The following is a 19,417-nucleotide window of genomic DNA, read 5'->3' on the forward strand; positions in this document are numbered from 1 at the left end:
AGGTGATTAGAAGCAAGAGGAGCATGACTTTGGCACTGGGCACCTGGGAATGGTGAGCAGGTGCTTCATTACACATGCCTCAGTTTCCTCATCTGTTAAGGGAACTTATTACGTGTTTTAAAAGCTAGTTGTGAAGAGCGGGCTGTACGGTGTGTGTGAGGTGCCTGTCCCAAAGTTGTCTGAAGCCACACAGTGAATGTGCTGCTGACTCACTGCCTGGCCTTCAGGCTGATTTCTGGGAGTTTCTTTAGTGCTGAGGTAGCTCTGGGTCTTCGACCCTTTGTAGGTGCTCAGTCCCTCCACTTGATTTATCACGGGGTCTTTGGACTGGCTTGAATTTTGCTTCTTACTTTGGGGCCCACTGCTGCCCCCACCTCTCTGAGCTGCCTTGTGCTTCATGTCAGTGTGTGACTCTCTCCCACTCTTTGTCTCTCCTTCTGTCTGTCTCATGGAGAAGTGTAGGGTAAGGTAAAAGTATCAGGCTTTTCTGCCCTCCCGCCATCAGGATAGATGACGGAACCCTGTGGTCCCGAATGCATGCCTGATGGCGGGCACCTGGAGTAGGGTGTGGGCATAGGTAGATGGGATTCACCTGGGCTAAGTAAGACTGTGCTATTAAGGGCGGTGTCTTCCGCCAGTAGAAGCGGAAGCTGAGAGAGAAGCAGAGAAGCAGAAGCAGAACTACGAGACATGTAAGTTTTGTTACAGTACGTTATAATTGTGCTATATTATCATTAGTATTGTTGTTAATATCTTACTGTGCCTAATTTATAAATTTAACTTATAAGTGTGTATATTTAGGAAACAACACAGTTTGTGGAGGTCAGAACTGTCCTCATTCCAGGCATGCACTGGGACTGTAATGATCCCCAGTGACTAAAGAGTAGGGTGCTATTGAATGCCCTCTGTTTTCATAAACTGCTTGTCTGGATTTCAACCTTCAAGGATAATGTTCTTGCAGATACAAGCCTCTTGCTGGTAATTCTCCTTGGTTACCAGCCCTCCTTCAATCTTCAGCTGGCTTCTTTAGCATCTCAGATACTCCCAAAGGTCTTTTACTGACTCCCCGCTCCTTTGGGAAACCTGACTACAACAAGCCAGGTCTGTGAAGGCAGGATCCCACTGCCTGGGGAAAGAAGTACATATTCTGTGTTAAGTGCTGAAACTTTGCTCCAGGAAGCTCTAAGTGTCCTTTGGTGTCACCAGGGAGAGGGTGTGTGCGTGTAGGAGGGGCTGTAGGTATATGAGTGACTGGGACTTTCTGATTCCCTGCTCCATTCCACAATGCTCTCATTATTTTTTTTTTTTTTGGATGTTGGGATTCTTCATAAGACTATTCAAAGAAAGGATTGAACTATTGAAGAAAAGGTTGAATACCATTGACCTAATTTTTTCCACTGAATTATTCAGAATGGCTTTTTATAGTGGGTTGGCCCTTCCAGATAGTGTTTGGGCAACAGGGTGACAGAGCAATCTGGCCAAGACATTGGCACTAGTTGTCCCCTCCATTGAAAGTCTTACCTCTGTGTTCAAGAAAGGCCTTTCTTGGTTGAGACTAGTGCTATTTTTGGTAATAAGTAAACAACACAGGGCTTTTGGTGGTGGTGGGGGGGAGGCACCACACATAAAATGACTCCAAAGGAGTTCCAAAAATATTTTAAGCCACAACAACACTGTTGAAATAAGTTTATGGTCTCTACACCTACTAAAAAATCTAAAATAAGCTCTTAAAGCTTTGTTGTAGGATGCATAATAGCAAAAAAACTTTCCAAGGGGTGGTTTTACTAACTTTGTGTGTGTTCATTAAAGCAAACTCTCAGCGATCTAAGATAATAAGTGTTTAACCAATAATTGTTCAACCACTAACCTATAAAAGTGCATCTAATATTATCAATCAGAATTTCTGTTTTGATTTGTAGATATTGAAAAGATCCATGTATTTAAATGAATTTAGAACATTCTGAAAGATACTCTAGAATAGAAGCTTCATGGGGCAAGCTTCCCCCCCTTTTCTGTTAATTAATGTATCCCAAGATGCTGCCTGTCATATAATAGATGTTCAATAGACATCTCAGGAATAAATGAATTCACAAGAAAATTGTAATGGGGCCTCCCAAGTGGCACAGGGAGTTGAGCACAGTGCTGTGAAGCTGTCTGCAGCCTCTGCAGTGCTGGTTCGATACCTGCTGGCCTTGGAGCAACCCACATGGTGCGGCAGACCTCTCCTGTCTAGCCTGCTGCTCCCCTCAGCAGTGTACTTCAGTCGATCTGCCTGTTCTGTTCCCCACTCTGGCTCTGGTGAATCCTCTCACCCCCTACACCTCTGACCTGTACCCCAGTTCTTGTATGCATAAATAAATACATCTTTAAAAAAAAAAAAAACGAAAGAAAATTGTAATGGTGGTTACCTCAAAGTATTAGAACTCCAGGTTGGTAGAACTATTATTTTCAACTTATACTTACATATGGTATTTGGAGGGGGCAGGCAAAAAGACATCATCTTCTCTCCTTGTACCTCTACCAGCCAACTTGAGGAGAAATGTTTATTCTGGTTAGTTGTTCTTGGAGTTTATAATCTCAGTAAGCAGGATTCTGCTCATGCATTTTCCATCCCCATTGCTTTATGGCTGGACTTTTATCTAAAAGTAATTCTGGTCATGGTTATGCTGTTAACTTCAGCAAACCTGTGCTTTGCTCATTGGGCTGGACAGAAGTAGACATTGACCTTTTTCACTGTAATCTGGACATTTTAGATTCAAGCGTGTCAGAGTAGGAAACCTTGAAGTGAACAGAGCTCTTGTGAGGGTTAATGGCTCTTGTCCCTGTACATATTGGTTCTAAAGAAGAGAGAAGGAGGGCAGTGTGATTGCATTCAATATTCCATAACTCATTCCAATACCATGATACTGTAGTGCTTTTATTTATTTAACTTATTATATGCATATATTATCTTTGAAAAGAGGGTATGGATCAGAACATCAAATGAGGAGTGAGCAGGGGATAGTGGTTTTCTGCCTACCTACAACCACAGAAAAATCATTTTTCATAAACTGTATTGGAGGCAATTTGTTCTTATAAATAGGAGGGATAATAATTGACTAGCAGAATGATTTGGCATTAAGAAGCTCTTTGAGAATAGAATCAATAGTCTCATAGAATTATTAAAGATTTTGGTTAAATTTAAAATACAAAGGAGCAGAATTATTACCAAAAAACTCTGGAATCTGAAACAGAGTTACAGACTCAGTGTGGATAGCGGTGCATAGTCAGTGCTATAGAATATCTGGGGAAGGACTGAAATGTTGGCACACATATTTGAGAAGAGGTGCACCACCAGGACTGAGTAACGATGAACACTTCTTATTCTGAAATGGTTTCTGCTTCCTGCCTATATGAAGTTGTGCTGTATTAGCAAGAAAAATGATAGCTGACATCCACTGAATACCTACTATGAATTAAGCCCTGAAATTCTTTACCTTCATGAATCCAATTAAGAGGGTATTATTAATACACAGTTAGGGAGCAGGGGTGGGATTCATGGGATGCTGAAGTTGGTTTATACAGTCTCCATAGAGATGGTTGTGGGCCTCTCTTCCCAACAGCATGCTCAATGATGTCACCTTGGCACTTTAATATGGATCTCTGTCAGAGAATTCTCCCCACAGAAATTGGCAAATGCTGCAAATTCTGTTTTTCTCTTGTTAATTCCCTCCTCCCACCCCAATCCTGAGTGCTGTTTGCTAAATATTTACTGATACAATACTGGATAAGATTCAAACCCTGGCAGTTTAACCCCAGAGCATTTTTGCAAAGGTGAATGTTTTCATGCCAAAGGACTGATGATAATTTTATATATTTACTTATGGCGTGAGCCTCTTTTATTAGGGTATTCTGTTACTTGTAGGTAAATGCACCCTAATTGATTCCTAGCACTTACTTAAAGGGTTGTTATGAGGAATAAATGAGATAATGTATTTAAATCAGAAACAGACCAGAGCTAACATAGTAAATGTTAGCAATTATTATTGCCATGGAAGAATGAACTGCAGAGATATGGCTCTCGTGGTACCACGGCCATCTGTTTCAACTGATTTCTCTACTTTCATAGGAACTAATAAGTGGCAGAACTGACCACATCTCCACTTTCTGCTCTCTTATAGTCTATGTCCTGGGGCAAAATGTGAAATGAGTTAAAAAGAGAAGTCATCCAAATAATCTAGTAATGTTAGTCTACCAACCAGTCATGCTACTTTCAAGTTCCATGAAAACAAGGTCTCAACAATTGCAAACATTTGTGTCCTCTAGGATGCCCTCCAACCGCATCTGCCCTGACTCTCCACTCTCTGTGGGGTTCCAGGGAGAGAGGCCATGGCCAAGGCTGGGTCCTGAGGAGCAGAGCATCTATCTATGTGACATGACACCATTTGGCTAAACTCAGACTCTCTGGGACATGTAGGACTGGCACTTGATTTCACTAAGGGCTTTGGGTAAAAAAAGAAAGATGATTCCTCATTGTCCAAAAGGCAACGCTCATTTCTGTGGGTAGCCAAAATGACAGCCACACGAAAACAGCCAGATCAGTAACAAAAACAACAACCTGTAAATACTCAATGCAAACTAGATGTTGGGCACGTTTCTAAGCATTCAACATCTGTTGTTTTATTCTATGATCCCAAAAGTCTTCTGATATACAACAACTGTCCCCATTTTTTGAGAAGCAGCAGCTAAGATTTAGAGATGTTAGAAAATTGGCTTGAGGTCATATAGGTGGCCAGTGGTGGGAGGAATTTGGAGCAGGGGACAATTTGACTCCATTGATTTTTCCCAGTGATGACATCACACTGCCCAGGATCCCCATTGAAGAAATGGGACCTACAAGGTATCCTGGTGCTCCCAGGTTAGAAGAGCATTTTCAGATCAGAATCTTCACTGAAGAATTCTCTTTGAACCGTGTTACCCATGACCTTCTCCAACCGCCAACCTATAACCTTGTTTTGGATAATAGATCCAGCCTTGAACACATTCAGCTCACGTGTCTGACTTCCACCACTATTTTATCCAACTCTAAAACTGATGATGCTACCATATATGGCTCTTACCTGCTCCTTGAGTCCTGACAGCCAGCATATATTATATACGCTACCTTATTTAGGGGTCAAAGACACCAGCTCTCCTTCACTGAGCTACACACTCTGCTTCTCCACAGACATATTACCAACACACCATGACTGAAGAATGAGAAAATTATGTGTCTAAAGAAAGAGGCTTAAAATATTTTATTAGAGAACATACAGCAGTATTGAACAACACTTAAATATTATGGCATCCAGATTTAGAAGGACAATATAAATGCTTATCATTTGAACAATCACTTTATTAGACAAATAAAACAAATTCATTTTTAATAGGGGTTGCATGATCCATCAAGTATATTTTTTCAATAATTTATCTGCTTAATAATATGTACATGTTTTCCTAAAAAAAAAACACCATGATTATTCACCATCACATCACATCATAAACAAATGGGACTGTAAAAATGGTGTAGAAAATCCAGAAATACTTAAACAGCACATTCCAAGAGAGTCCACTGAAAAGGAAATAATGCTTTAGAAGCCATTGCAGTTAGATTGAATGTCATACATATGCAACCAAGGAAAATGCTACAGCAAGTTCAAGTATAACAATTCACACACATAAGCATATTTATCTGCCTTAGGTGGGAATTCCCCTTCACATAGCATAGAGCACATACCAGATTCTCAGTATGATTTGGATTGTTTCTGTTTGTTTCTTTGTAATGTGGTGGGATGATGTAAAATCAATGCAACGGACCAAATACCCAAACCTGAAGAAGGTGGGTGTGGTTCACAAATACTGCAGAGTTAGAAACTGTACCTTACAGGTTGCATTTGCCACAACCATCTAAGGCTTCCAGGAAAAACGAACCCTCTGGAATGAGCCAATTCACTGGCATTTGCTTCTCTGGCAATGTGGAAATGCTGTGTTTGTATCTTGAGCAGATATAATGAGGAGACAAGCAGGGAATCTGCAGTAGCCAAGAAATGTCACGGGTTTTGTGTTTAAATGCTATCAGCTTTATTTGCTAAAATACAGTTTTAATTTCATAGACAAAAGGAATCTCCAAATTTGTTTTCTTTGGGCCCCAAACGCAAATCCTTCCTAATGGCAAGTGATGGTAAATGCAAATGCAAAAGTGCAGCTTGTGTTTCAGCTGCCTGCCCCCACCTCTGCTGCATTTGGTCTGTAATAAACTGCCAGGCCCTCCTTGATAAGAATGTGCCCTGATACAGCACGAGACACCCAGCCCTCGGTGATGGATAATGTGAAGCCAGCCTCGGGGGCACTGATCCAATTATTTCTTGCATTTATATTGTTGGAAAAATGCTTTCTCTTAAAACTTACTGTGCATTTTCTTACTAAAGATAATTCCTCAATTTTACAAAGCATTCAATTGCTTCAGATAGGATTTGCTTGTTAAGACTTCCTCCAAAGCATTCACTTATTCTTATGGATTAGCTGCTTCATGTTTGAGCAAATGTTTATTTGCACAATGGGAAAAAAAATTGGCATTTCTTCCCTGTTTAGCCATCCTGCTCGAAAGCAGTGCTAAGCCCTGAGCACAAAGAGAAGCAGGCAACTGAAACCAAGGCCTGTCAGTCTTCAGCCAAGCCAAACACAGCAGTGCTGTCAGGGAAGCCCCCGATTGATCATTTGCTGAATGCCTTGGTTCTTCCATGTTTTAAAAAAAGTGGAAAAAAAACAAAAGCAGGGGACTTGAGGGTGGGGATTTGCAGAGCCACACGGTCACCATGACAAGCAAGACCGACTTCCATGCACCCTGGCAGGCATTGACTCACCCAGTGCACACCCGGGCTCACAACCTCTGGGCCTTTGCACAGACTCATTCAGTCTTGCTTGGAACAACTCCCTCTGTCCTCCATGTCATTTGTCCTTCAGGATCCAACTTAGAAGTCACCAGTTTCAGGAAGCTTAACTCTGAGGCTGACTCGGGTACTTTCCAACAGAGTCCCAGGGACTGCAGGGAAACTTGTGCCAAGGTGCTTACCGAGCTCTACTACTGCACTTACTAGCCTGGACTCTGCACAGACCTTAGGTGCCTGGAGGGAAAGACCCTGAGTCCTTGAGGGTTTTTCTCCAACCTCTGAATCTGTGCCCGGAGGCTTGCTCAATGTTAGGGAATGGATGCAGGAGTGAAAGCTGTTGTTTTGCAGGGCAGCTTCCCTTGGAAGAAGGTGCTTTTGTTCAGTGTGGCTCTTCTGCTTCTATGGATGTGAGGGACATGAGGTGGGTTCAGAAGACAGTGGGTAGCTGCACGCCCCTTCATTGGCTGGTAAGGACAGCATTCGTGGGTATGAAGCTGGCTCCATGTCGTTGGTCTGTGTCCTCTTAAGAAATCAGGCAGATTGACCTGTATGAATTACGTTATGCTTTCCATATACATGTCTCAACATGATCAAAATTTTATCTTTCGGTAAACTAAGAATTCTTACTCCAAATATAGTGCATCGATTTGAACAAGTTCAGACTTTGATGGCGCTGGTTCTTTGTAAGCTGAGGCCAGTGCTTACTTCCCTTCATCCACTCATGTCACATTCTACTTCCTACCCGGTGATGTTCTCCACTTTCCTTCTCCCAGCACTGAAAGAATGGAAGCTCTTCTTTTGGGGACAACACCAACTCTTCGCTCTTGCCACAACTCAGCAATCGCTTCTCAAAAACCAGAAGCCCGAAATAGCCAGAGCCTGTGTTTACACAAAGCAGAGCTGGGCCAAGAACCTCATCCCTGAAAGTGACTTTTCCCTCCATTTAAAACAAGTATGAGACTCCGAGTCACGAGAGACTGTTTGGCAGGACGAGGATGGCAGGTCCCTGCCAAGCACTGCCTTGGAGTAGGGATGCCTGCCCTGGGCAGATGGAATTGTGGGGAGCTGTGCCTGCAGTGCAGTGCTCCTGTCAAGCCCGGGGGGTCCTGGGATCACTTAAAGAGGGGTCACAGAAACACAAGCTTTCTAGGTGTGTAGATTCTCCACACATAATTTTTACTATTTAATCGTTATCTCTGCCTATTTTATCACTAATGCATTTTACGGGGCAAACTCACTTTGTTGTCCGTAGTGCTGGGTTGAATACATGTGGTGGCACTGAAGGTGGGCTGCTTAGGACTTGCCATAGCCAGAGCCAAACTTAGCTGCTTTGCACCCCTAACGTCTGATGAGGTAAGCATGTGTTTTCATTCAGGCTTTAAAAGCTGAAGCAAAATTTCTGCTGTAGAATGTCAGTGCTCACTTGCTGAGGTTCAGGTGTCAGGGTTGTTTGATGTTTGGAATAGGAAGGCAGCGTCAGATGAGATGGTGAAAGTAGAGACAGAAGCAGCTAAGGAGCCCCATTTTTAAATTTCCTGATTCCCTAACACATGTTTGTTTCAATTAAGTATATGGGAAACAAGAAATAAATTATAATTTAAATATCTATAACTCTCTTAAAAATACTTCATAGGTATACTTTTTAAAAGTCTCCCTCTTGTCAGAATTTGGGCTCCTTATTTTAGGTTAAAGCTGCTCATCGGCCCACCCATCCATCCCGGCCCACCTCTCGCCTGCTCTTTACAACCTCTGTCACCTCTGGCTGAGGAGGGTCGGCCTGGGGACCGAGAGATATTCATCTTGATGCTTTGCTTTTGATTAATGGACCAAAGACCTGCCAAGCCTTGAGACTTCAATTAATCAAGCAGCAAGGCTGAAATCTCATTATGGAAGATAATATTGGGCTTAGCAAAAGAAATGAAGACCAGAGGGAGGAAGACAAGTTTTTATAGTGGATAGATCAAAAAGTCATTCTATACCCATTCACCCCTATTTTTGGATGGTTTGGGCTTAAATAATGTACTGAGTGCTTTTGGAGTCCCTGCCTTTTTATGGGATTTTTTTCTTTTCCTCCTCTAATCTCTACATTGGACCGAAGCTGGCAAACCACATTACTCTAGACAGCAAGGGCATTCCATCATGACTGATACAGTAGAACCAGAAACACTTCCAATCCCCAGGGAGGGGTAGGGGAATGGCAAACCAAAGCAGCAGTCGTCCCTTGCCCAGAAAGCACAATAGCAGATGCTACATAATTAGAGCAGTCCTGATTCTTCCAAATGAGGATAAATGTTCTTCACTTCTCAGCAGGGACCAGGCAAAAGGGAAGATATAACTGGGTGTCAGGAAAGCATCACATGGATAATAAATTTGTCTATACTGAGGAGCTCAGATGGGTTGATGAAATAGAAGTGGGATTGACCTTCTCAAGAGAAGCCCGGTGACCAGGTCAGGATTTTCTAGGGCCATGCAGGATGGGCAGGAGGGCCATGCAGGATGGGCAGGCAACCCATGCAAAATGGGCAGGAGCCCAGTGACTCAGGCAGTACCATTCTAGTCCCGAGGGTAGAGGACAAGTGGTCTGTGGAATGCCCACATGGAAATGCCTTTTGGCAGAGAATATTTGTCTATGTCCTCATACCCAATCAAGTCAGCGTAGCTTCTTTTTTTTACTTTTCTTAGGCTGGGAGATGGAGTACAGGAACAGCTACCTGAGGACGCTCTGCACCTGTTTGCTAAGCTAATCTTGATGTAGGACAGGTGTGACTAGAACAGCCATAACTCACCCATTGCTGAATTTGGGGCTCATACTGATCAGAGCTTCTCATGTGGTCCTTAGTCCTGAGGATTGGGTCCTGCTGTTGGATGTCTGTTTCACCTTGCTCTCAGGGTCTTGGGTCTGGTGCATTCAGTGATGGTGCTCTGCTTTCCTTGGTGTAGATAGCACCAGGGGATCTCATGCCAACTTGACATTACTGTGCTGTGCACCCCTGATTAGAATCTTACTGTAACTTCCCAGAAGCCTATTGTTGTCTACTATAACTCGAGCCTTCTTGATGGATCATCTGTTATTTCCAAGTCCTATGAGCCTGGTCTCTAAGCCCTGCCTGTAACTAGTATTTGGACCTTGTTCCTTTTTGTTCCCCCTCAGTTAACCTGCTCAGGTGTGGTCCCATTCCTCAAATATAGCCTCAGTATTCAGGGGCTGAATACTGCTAAGGGCATATGAAATAACATGATAGTTCATACCTTTCGGGAGTTTCAATCTAGTTAAGAAGACAGAAGCTATATAGATTTAGAGTAAAGTATATGTAGAGTGAGAAAAATAGGTAAAGATTTTAAAAAGCAAGAGAATGATCACAATAAAAATGGTAACAAGTTGCTCCCAAAAATATTTTATAGACAATTGCTGTAGGAATTTGGACAGAAAGAATGATCAGGAAGGACTGAATTTGAACTTCTAATCTGGGAAAAAAAATTGTGGATAGATTTTTATAGGTAGAAATGAGAAAAGAGGTGTAATATGGGCTGATTTTTGTGCCCCCCAATTTCATAAGTGGAAATCCTAACTTCTAGTATATTAGAACATGACTTATTTGGAGATAAAGCTTTTACAGAGGTGATGAAGGTTAAATGAAGGGATTGGGTTGGGCCCAACCAGACTGTCCTTACAATAGGAGGATGTGGGGGCCCAGACACAGAGGGAAGGTGATGGGCAGACACAGGGACATGCTGGCCATCTGCAAACCAAGAAGAGAAGCCACAGGAGAAATGAACCGCTGACATCTTGACCTTGGACTTCCAGTCTCCAGAACTGTGAGAGGATAAATTTCTGTTCTTGAACCCCACCCCCACTCCACCGGGTCTCTGAGACTTTGTTACAATGGCACTGGGAAATGAAGACAGAAGGATTCTAAATGCATGGACCTAGGTCAGCAAGAGCAGGAGCAGGATGGGTAGGAGAGGGGCCACTCCCTTTGGAGTAGCAAGGCCTTAGTGCAAGAATGTGACAAGCAATTTAATGAACAGCCCCAAGAAGAGATGAGCTGGTGGAGACAGGGCTGCACAGCAGAAGCACCTGAAAACAAGGACCATCTTTCATCCAGGTGAGCTTAGCTTAGGGTATATCTTCTGAAGGATGAATCATTGCTTAATGCTAACATGAAACCCAAGTTAACTTACAGAATTAAGGCCTTGAGGTCTAAGACATAGTAAGAGGGATGGGAAGGAAATAAAGCAAGAGACAAAGATGAAAAAGAGAAAGAGAACGTGACTTTGAAGAGCTAGTCAAAGACTTCACCTGTCAAAGAGGGTGAAGGAAGAGCTGTACCTCCTGGGGGAGGAATAGGAAGCCACTCCTGACTACCAGCTGTGTCCTAGATGTGGCCGTGATGGTGCTGTGCCCTTCATATGCAACAAATAGAATAACAGAAGACAACAATATGAGCAGAGAGTCAAAGTCCTGGGGAACAGGGCCTTGAGCCTGTCTTTACCCCAGGGCCCACGTCTTGCCCTGGGTTCACAGGAGGCTCCAGGTCTGATGTGGCGAGGGTTTGGAGGAGTTAAGGGGAGCTCTCCTCTCACAGAGCTACGCACAGGAGCATTGTATCCCACGGGGCCTGGTGGCATCTGGAACAAGAGCCCCATATGTTTCTTCACTGGTTGCTGAGCAGGCCCCACCCTGAATGTGAACTTGTTCCTTCGCCTGATGCCTCATGCAGTTGGGAGAGTTAATGTAATCAAGAGGAGATGGGTCAATGGCATATTAAAAGAAAGGTGCTTGTATTCACTGCTCAGAGCATTTGCTTTATACCCTAAGCTACTATGTGTCCAGATCACAGACAGCAAATTATGGACATGGGCTAAATTCGATCCATGGCCTTTTCGTTTCTTGGTGCAGCTTGTGAACTAAGATTGGTTTCCACATTTTTAAAGGACTGTGGGAAAAAATGAAATGTAAAGAAGATGTGACAGAGGACCTCTGTGGTGGTGCGAGGGGTTATGATGCAACCTATGGAGCTGTCCGTAGCCTCTGTAGGACGAGTTGGATCCCTGGCAGGGGAGCTACCCACATGGTGCAGCAGACCTCTCCTGACTCGCCCGCTGCTCCCCTCAACAGTGTATTTCAGTCAGTCTGCCTGTTCTGTTCCCCACTCTGTTTCTGGTGAATCGTCTTACACCCATACCTCTGGCTTGTACCCCATAAATAAATAAATCTTTGAAAAAAGAATATGTGACAGAGATCCTATGGCCCACAATGCCTAAAATATTTACTATCTATCCATTTATAGAAGAACTTTGCCAGTCTCTGCTGTGTATTACATAGATTTTTATTTTTATTTTTGTTTACCTGGGAACATTGTTCCCTCCCCCATTTATAACAATGCTCTTGGAAAAATGTGTTCTTGACTTGCAACAGATGAGCGTGGCATGGACCCAGCACTTGAACCAGGTACTCTCTGTGTCTCTTTGCAATTTTTTGTGCCAACGGCAGCACCTGGTGCAAGAGAAGTGAACAGTTTGCTGCTGATGATGATCAGGTTGGATACAACACTCAAGCTCACAGGAAAAGGAGCGTTCCCAAAACTCCCACTGGGACCTTTGCATTCCCCAAATCCTTAAGGTATCAATCACTGCTTGCTTTGCCTTACATGTCACCCTGCTGAGCAAGCCAAGAGCCCTCTGTCCTGCTTATTTCCTTAGTTCGGCTCCTGCCTATCTAGGGAGAAAGAGCAGAATTACATTTGCTTATCTCTTAGCCAATGAGAGAAACATAGACAAATATGCACTCAGCCCCTAGAAAAATCTTGTATTGCAGAAATATAGCAGGAGAGAAGGTGCAAACAGAACTGGAAGCAGATGGGAGATGAATGAGGGTAAGAGGAAATTCGGGGTCTCAAGAAACACAGTCGATCTTGGGGACACTTAGGGAATTGTGGAAAAAAGTCTTTCCTCGTGTCTCTTTGTTTTTTCATGTGCAAAAGTATAGGTGATAGTCCCTTCTCTTTTTGCTTTGAGGGATGATTTGAAATAGGCCAAATAACACTGACAACTATTACGTAGTATATCAATGGAAGGAATACTAAACTCAGGTTGGGGTTTCTGTTTTAGCTCCCATGTATTTGAATGCACCTATTGTATTCAGACTTTTAAGTAATAGGTCAGCACCTTTATTGTTTTTTTCTCCAAAGACAGCATAAATTTGCCCTAAGATTTTTTTCTAAAGTCTGTATTTCCCATATTTTAGCAATAATCATTTCCAGTTTATAATGTGGCTATGTCAACTATGAAGTGGAAGGGAACTAATGGATGACTCCTGAGAGTCGCATGAAAAGGAAAGACAAATATTTCGTCCTTGGAAATGAGCAAGCAGTCAGCTTTAGCACGGTTCCTTGTTTATCAGTTGCAGCAAAATATTACTAAACCATTGATCTTGTTTTGAGCAAAGTCTATGATAAGTCTCCCTCCTTTTTCTTAACATCACCCCTCTGGAGATAGCCTTTCTTTTGGTGAGAACTCAGTAATTAATCCATGTTGTAATAGCAAAGAAGAAACACTTTCTTGCACAGCACAGCACAGCACAGCACAGCTAAGATCCATCCTCAGCCCCCATGACATTTGGGCCTGGGGAAGCCAGAACCACCTGGCGCTCGTGGCACCATGAGCAAGGAATCAGGTGTCCTCTGCTGAGACCCAACTTGCTTTTTGCCAGACCAGCCCTATGATGTCATCTCCACTCACTCATCTTGCAGGGATTTTGGAGGCTGGGAGGCCACCGCTGTCATTGCTTTTAGTGGATGGTAGGGGACACAGCAGTTTGTAGACAAGGCATCCCCCCAAGTTTTCCAACTTGGCTTGTGCAGGTGGTTTCATGGTCAAAAATCCTAGTAGTGTAAAAAGAAATCAGAGTAACAAGTGAGCATCACAGGAACTTCCGAGGCTACTGTATTCGCCACCTCTGCCTTCTTTTTAGCTGCCCTGGTTTTTGTTGTAGAGTTTACCTTGGGCTCCCTTCTCCCTTTGCTAATGAGGAGAACTTTAAGTTCACAAGTGCTCACATGCAAGCATAGGCAGCTTCCCTGTTGGTAAAAGCACCTGAGTAGAAGCAGTCCAGGAAGCAAGTAAGAATGCTTGTCATGCTGTGATTAAGTAGCTGTGATTACAGAGTGAGCGATTACCAGCCCAAGCATATGGTTCCTAAAATGTTCTCACTCCCAGACCATAACTACGAAACCCACTGGGCCAGAGGTCATGTGATTGTTCATTTGAAGGAGGAAGGAGAAGACGCACAGATGCTTGGACATAGAGCTTTCATTGGCAAAAAGGAAATCCAGGAACAAATAGATGCCATCTAATAAGTAGCCACAGCTGCCTGTCAATTCTTCATTTTCAGATTGTCTAGGTCTCCGGCTACTTGAAGGTCAGCATTCTGGACTGTTTCTCCATGGTGACAGGCTTGAGGATCATACACTTAGCATATGTAATTCCTGGTGAAAGACCTATGATTCTTTCTCCAACTCAAAAAAAAAGGAATATAGGTGATAGTGCTGTTGCTTTGTTTTTATTTATCTTAAATAGGGTTGTCCTTCCTGGAGGTGTGTTGGTTAACTGGCTGGCAGCCAATACCTTCAACACACTGCACGTGTCTCTTATCTGCAACTGTGTTTGCCTGTTGCATGTCAATGTAGTCTCTTCTGCATTCTTTTATATGTCCATCTTCTCCCAATTTGATATAATTTGTCCTTCTTGCAAGGCCTGAATAATGAAAGATGGTTGTCACCAAACTCTTCTAATTATGACTTGCTCTTGGGTTTGGCTGGGAGGGAGATTTGACAGCATATTACTATTTACTGGGATTAGTTGGAAGACAAATTCCAAGGAAATAAACAGAAGCTTGGGTATTGTTTTGTATCCTCAGCATTCTCAATTTCAAGCAGGAGATTTTTACCCCAGTATTTTGAAGAGGGGGTGCTCTGGAAAGCATGCAGACTTTAGAGCTATGAATGCCCAGGTTTGAATCCTGGTTCCTCCTTGGCTCTCAGTGAGTCCTTAATCACTCAGCTACAGATATTTATCTCTAAAAATAGGAGCGGTGGGATTGCTCTGCCCTTTTAGTCAGGGGTGCAGAATGCACACAGCAGGACTGAAGAGAAAAGCCTTAAGAAAATACACGTTTTCCTAAATATCACACTCTCTCATGGATGAACCAACCTAAGTGGTGAGTTAGAAGCCTTAATACTGTGGAGAGTGTTAGCAACAATAAGTGAGGACAGGCAGAAGCCGTGATATGGATGAGAAATAAGTGAGGCTGAGGAAGAAAACTGACAAGTCGAATGCGCCTCTGAAATCTCTGCAATCATTAGGGCATATTTTTGAACAAAGAGTCAAGGTCTCAGTGCTTATAATTTGAATTTGAATCGCAAAATAAGCCCAAATTTTCCTTATTCCATAATGTCAAGTAGATTTTTTTTTTGGTGATGTTTAAACAATCCCAAAGCAACTGCTTTTTACAACACATTATACATGATTTTTAACCACTGTTACTCTGAGTAAATTCTCCAAAATTTCAAATAGAAACAGTAAATGTGATTATAAATATAATAATCATTTTTTTTAATTGTGGCCATTTTAGATAGTTTTTTGAACTCACAAAAGTACAGAGATTTTTGTGGATGAATAAAAAACCACATTTATTCCAATTTAAATCTTGGGCAATATTATCAATTTCTTATAAATTGATGTTAGACCTAATATTACATTATAGGAAAGGAAAGCCATGTTAAAGTGCTGAAGATACTATTTATGCATAGTTTTACATGAATTGTCATGATTGCTATCTGAGGATCAAAAGATTTTCTAGTTGTTTATTTTGATTAGATGTGGCATGAATGCTAACTTTCTGGTGATCTTAAATATCCTAATATATAAGTTTTAAATCAGCCTGTAAAGATGTTTAAAGATCATCTCTAATATGGAACCATGTTTTGCTGGAGAAAGACTTTTCTTCTCATGGAAGTGCTCTTTCTGCAAGGGGGGTGGGGTCAGGCAGAGTGGATTTTAAATTCAGATTCTGAAATATTCTCAATTAAATTAAGATGCTCAGAATGAAATTTTCTTATCAAGAAAGCAGAGGAGAGAGGTTTGCATGTTTAAGTATTCTTTAGATGCCCACCTCCACATTCAGACACCACTTTGAGACATTGGGGAGAGCCATATGGGACATGCAACCTGAGGAGTCTAAAATTCCAGCCAACATGTAAGTGCCAGAATAAAAATTATGAACACAAGGCAGCTTATCTAGCTGGCCAACAGAAGGTAGAGTATTTGCCAGAAGGGCTGAGAAAGCAGTAGTATTCTATCTCCAAACATACACCAACAAAACTCAAATATACATGCAAACATGCCTTCCCTGGCAAGGCACAACAGATACTAGCATTTAAGAAGGACTTAGGGAAATTATCATTTTGTTGCAAAGGAAGAAGGAAAAGACGTTGGGGCTACTACTTTTGTCATAAAAGTTAAATAATGCTACCTAAAATCTGCTTTAAAATTTTTACAGAAATATCCCAAGTTGGGCAGAGTTCAAAAAAATGGTCCATAGTTTTTGAACAGTAATTCTAGTTAAGAATTATTCTAAAACATAAATTCTATTTAAAGTTCTTAACATGGAATGTGAAAATGCTTTAAGTTTTCCATAGTTACCATATTAATTTTTAGTAATATACTGAGCTAATAATTTCCCCCAAATTTGGTATACATAATAAAATTAACAAGTTCTTCAAGTTCTGGCAGAAAATCAAAATAGATAAATTACTGGATTACTGGATCTTTTACTGGAATAAATGGGCTTCTGTCAGAACTGTTTACAAACTTCTATTTTAGATGGTTCTTTGGTGATCAGTGAGTATCCTCCCAAACTAAGCATTTGTGTCTTTGAAAGTTCAGGAAGACAGATCACAAGGCCGATTCCAACACACTGCATGTGTATTGGGGACCTTGACAAACATTCTGTATGCAATAGTGAAGCAGAGGAGAAAACAATGTAGATGAAGATAATACCTTTCAAAATATTATAAGTTCTGAATTTCAGAATGGATTTCTGGCACAGGTCTTATTAGACCACATCAAAGAAGATGTGAAATATTTTCTATCTTAGTGCCTAGTCTACCCTAAACTCTTGATATTTAAATATGTTACATAAGAAACCTTTCTCCATCTGATCATGGAACTGCTTAATGGAATTTTGTCCCTGGTAGTTAAGTTGAAAAAAATGACCCTCATCTCTACTGTCTTCCATTAGGAAAAGCCATCCTTTCCCCAACGGGTTCTGTCAAAACATTCTAGACCCAGGCTTAGAGAAAGTGCCTCCATTACGCTGGAAACATAATGGATGCCCCTCAGTTACCCTTACAGAACAGAAGCTCTGTCTGGACAAATTGCAGCCACAAGTAAGTCTCACTGTCAGGTTTTACCCAAGCTAAGAAAGTGGATATATCAGAAATGGTGCTTGCTCTAAATGCTTAAAGCTTGCTCTAAAAATAATATGCTTGGATACTGGCCACCATCTTGAGGCTCTTCCTCTCCCGGCCCTTTCCCCATAAATATCCAATGTGGCTGTCAGTAAGTTTAGCCTGAAAATAAAATCCCCTCACTCCATCAAGAAATAGCTCCAAACTTAGAGTGTGTGCTCAAAATATTCATGATGAAATCATATTCCTATATTTATAGTCTTTTGGATGGTGTGTGATACTATTTCCCATGGTATTTTTCATTGAAAGGCCCAGACCTGGAAAGTGGGCTCAGAGGATGACCGAGAGAGCATGAGTCTCAAGGAAATGCTGTTCACTGTTATTTTGAATTGGACAGTGTGTGATACACTCCCTTGTCCCTGAGCCCTACCCGCCCCCACCACCTCCCACCCATCAGTTGGGTCTCCTGCCCGACCCCATTCCCAGAGGGTCCTCTTGTTTAATGGTTTTCTCTCATCACGTAGGAAGGGAAAAGTGGCCTGTGTAGGAAGCAGAGTGAGTGCCTGGGATCATGACCTCTCCCTTCTGACCTTTCCTGTCCTCTAGACTTCCTCCCCATTTTCACTGAGGGAGATGGTATGGATTTTAATGGTTGGAACTTGATGGTTCTCTTCCAGGCGGGGGGTCGAGGGCCCCATGCAGCAGCACACCTGCAAAAAGCTTTTACTTCTCACCCGGGCGGTGCTGCAGGCTGACTGGTCTTTGGGCACTGTAATCCTGGCGGATCCGCGAGGCAGAGAAGAGAAAAACTTCCATTCACAGACGCCTTCGGTCTTGGAGATCTTATAGAAGGTCTCGCCTGACCCCACCGGGATGCGCACCAAGTCCTTGTGCTGAGCCTCCAGGGCGTGGCTGGGCGGGTGCAGGGTGTAGCCCAGGGTGTGCTTGGAAGACTGCTTCCTGCGGAGACACTGGATTCGCAGGACATTCTGGAAGGCCTTTTTAAACTCTTGACTGGAGCATGGGTAGATGATGGGGTTGATGCAGCTGTTCAGGTATCCAAGCCAAAATGCTATTTTAAAAACTGTTTCTGAGGGTTTGGATTCAGGGAAGAAAGAGCCTGAAAGAAAACACACAGATTCATATACGTTATTTATAATCCAACAGGTAAATTAGTTCAGAAACCAAAGCAACAGACCACTAAGTATGTTTTTATGTCTTTAAAAATTTCTAATGATTCTAAGTAAACATGAGTTTCTCACATTGGACTGACAAGCTCCTGAGACTGTAAACTCCTGTAATATTCTCAAAGGCCATACTCACCTGGCCCACAGGTACATCAATTATGGAAGCAGATCCATTGGGTAGATTTGCACCAGTTCTGAATGATAACATATCACTTGATGTCTGTGATGAAGCTTTAACTAATGAAGACATGAAATTGAAGCTGAGTCTACATATGTACATTGTTATGCCTGAACTTACAATAAATTGGAATCCATTCAAATAATCCACATTAAAATTGGGGCACCTCAATATTCCCTTTTTCTTTGATGTAGTATTAGATAAGACACATACTGAAGCCTGGATTTTTTTTCTCAAGTACACTGGTAATTATTACAGGCAATGTGATTACAGAAGTTTAAAACATTCACATATTAAGACACAGAAAGAATTTAAAGTGCAGAACCACCACCAAAAAATGCACTGTTGGTTTTTTTCATTCATTGTCTATTATCCTGTATTTCTGGAATTGTATGGGGAATATAACCAAAATGAAAATGCAGGCCTCCCCTAGTGGCGCAGGCGGTTGAGCACTGCTCTGTGAAGCTGTGCGTAGCCTCTGCAGCGTGGGTTCAATCCCAGCCAGCAGGGAGAAACCCACATGGCGCGGCAGACCTCTCCTGTCTCGCCTGCCGGTTCCCTCAGCGGTGTATTTCAGTCAGTCTGCCTGTTCCGCTCCCTGTTCTGTCTCTGGTGGATCCTCTCACTCTCCCGCACATCTGGCCTGTACCCCAGTTCTTGTATACATGAATAAAT

At 42.3% G+C, this 19,417-nt stretch overlaps 1 protein-coding gene and 1 long non-coding RNA gene across 2 annotated transcripts in view; one reads left to right on the forward strand and one right to left on the reverse strand.

The window, feature by feature from the left end:
- The first annotated feature begins 660 nt into the window (after positions 1–660).
- On the forward strand, positions 661–19,002 carry LOC129144967 (uncharacterized). The gene is made up of 3 exons (XR_008549866.1): positions 661–692; positions 17,209–17,356; positions 18,055–19,002. It is a non-coding gene; the product is annotated as an uncharacterized LOC129144967 (long non-coding RNA).
- ADRA1A (adrenoceptor alpha 1A) overlaps positions 10,295–19,417 on the reverse strand; it is a 66,841-nt gene continuing 57,718 nt past the window's right edge. Inside the window, exon 3 of the mRNA XM_037496595.2 lies at positions 10,295–18,497. Within this exon, the coding sequence (XP_037352492.1) occupies positions 17,980–18,497 (518 nt within the window). The 3' untranslated portion in view covers positions 10,295–17,979. The remainder of the gene's footprint in view (positions 18,498–19,417) is intronic.

Source organism: Talpa occidentalis, unplaced genomic scaffold, assembly GCF_014898055.3.
Source record: "Talpa occidentalis isolate TD23 unplaced genomic scaffold, MPIMG_talOcc4v2.1 talOcc4.8, whole genome shotgun sequence".
In the NCBI taxonomy this organism is placed as follows: domain Eukaryota; kingdom Metazoa; phylum Chordata; class Mammalia; order Eulipotyphla; family Talpidae; genus Talpa; species Talpa occidentalis.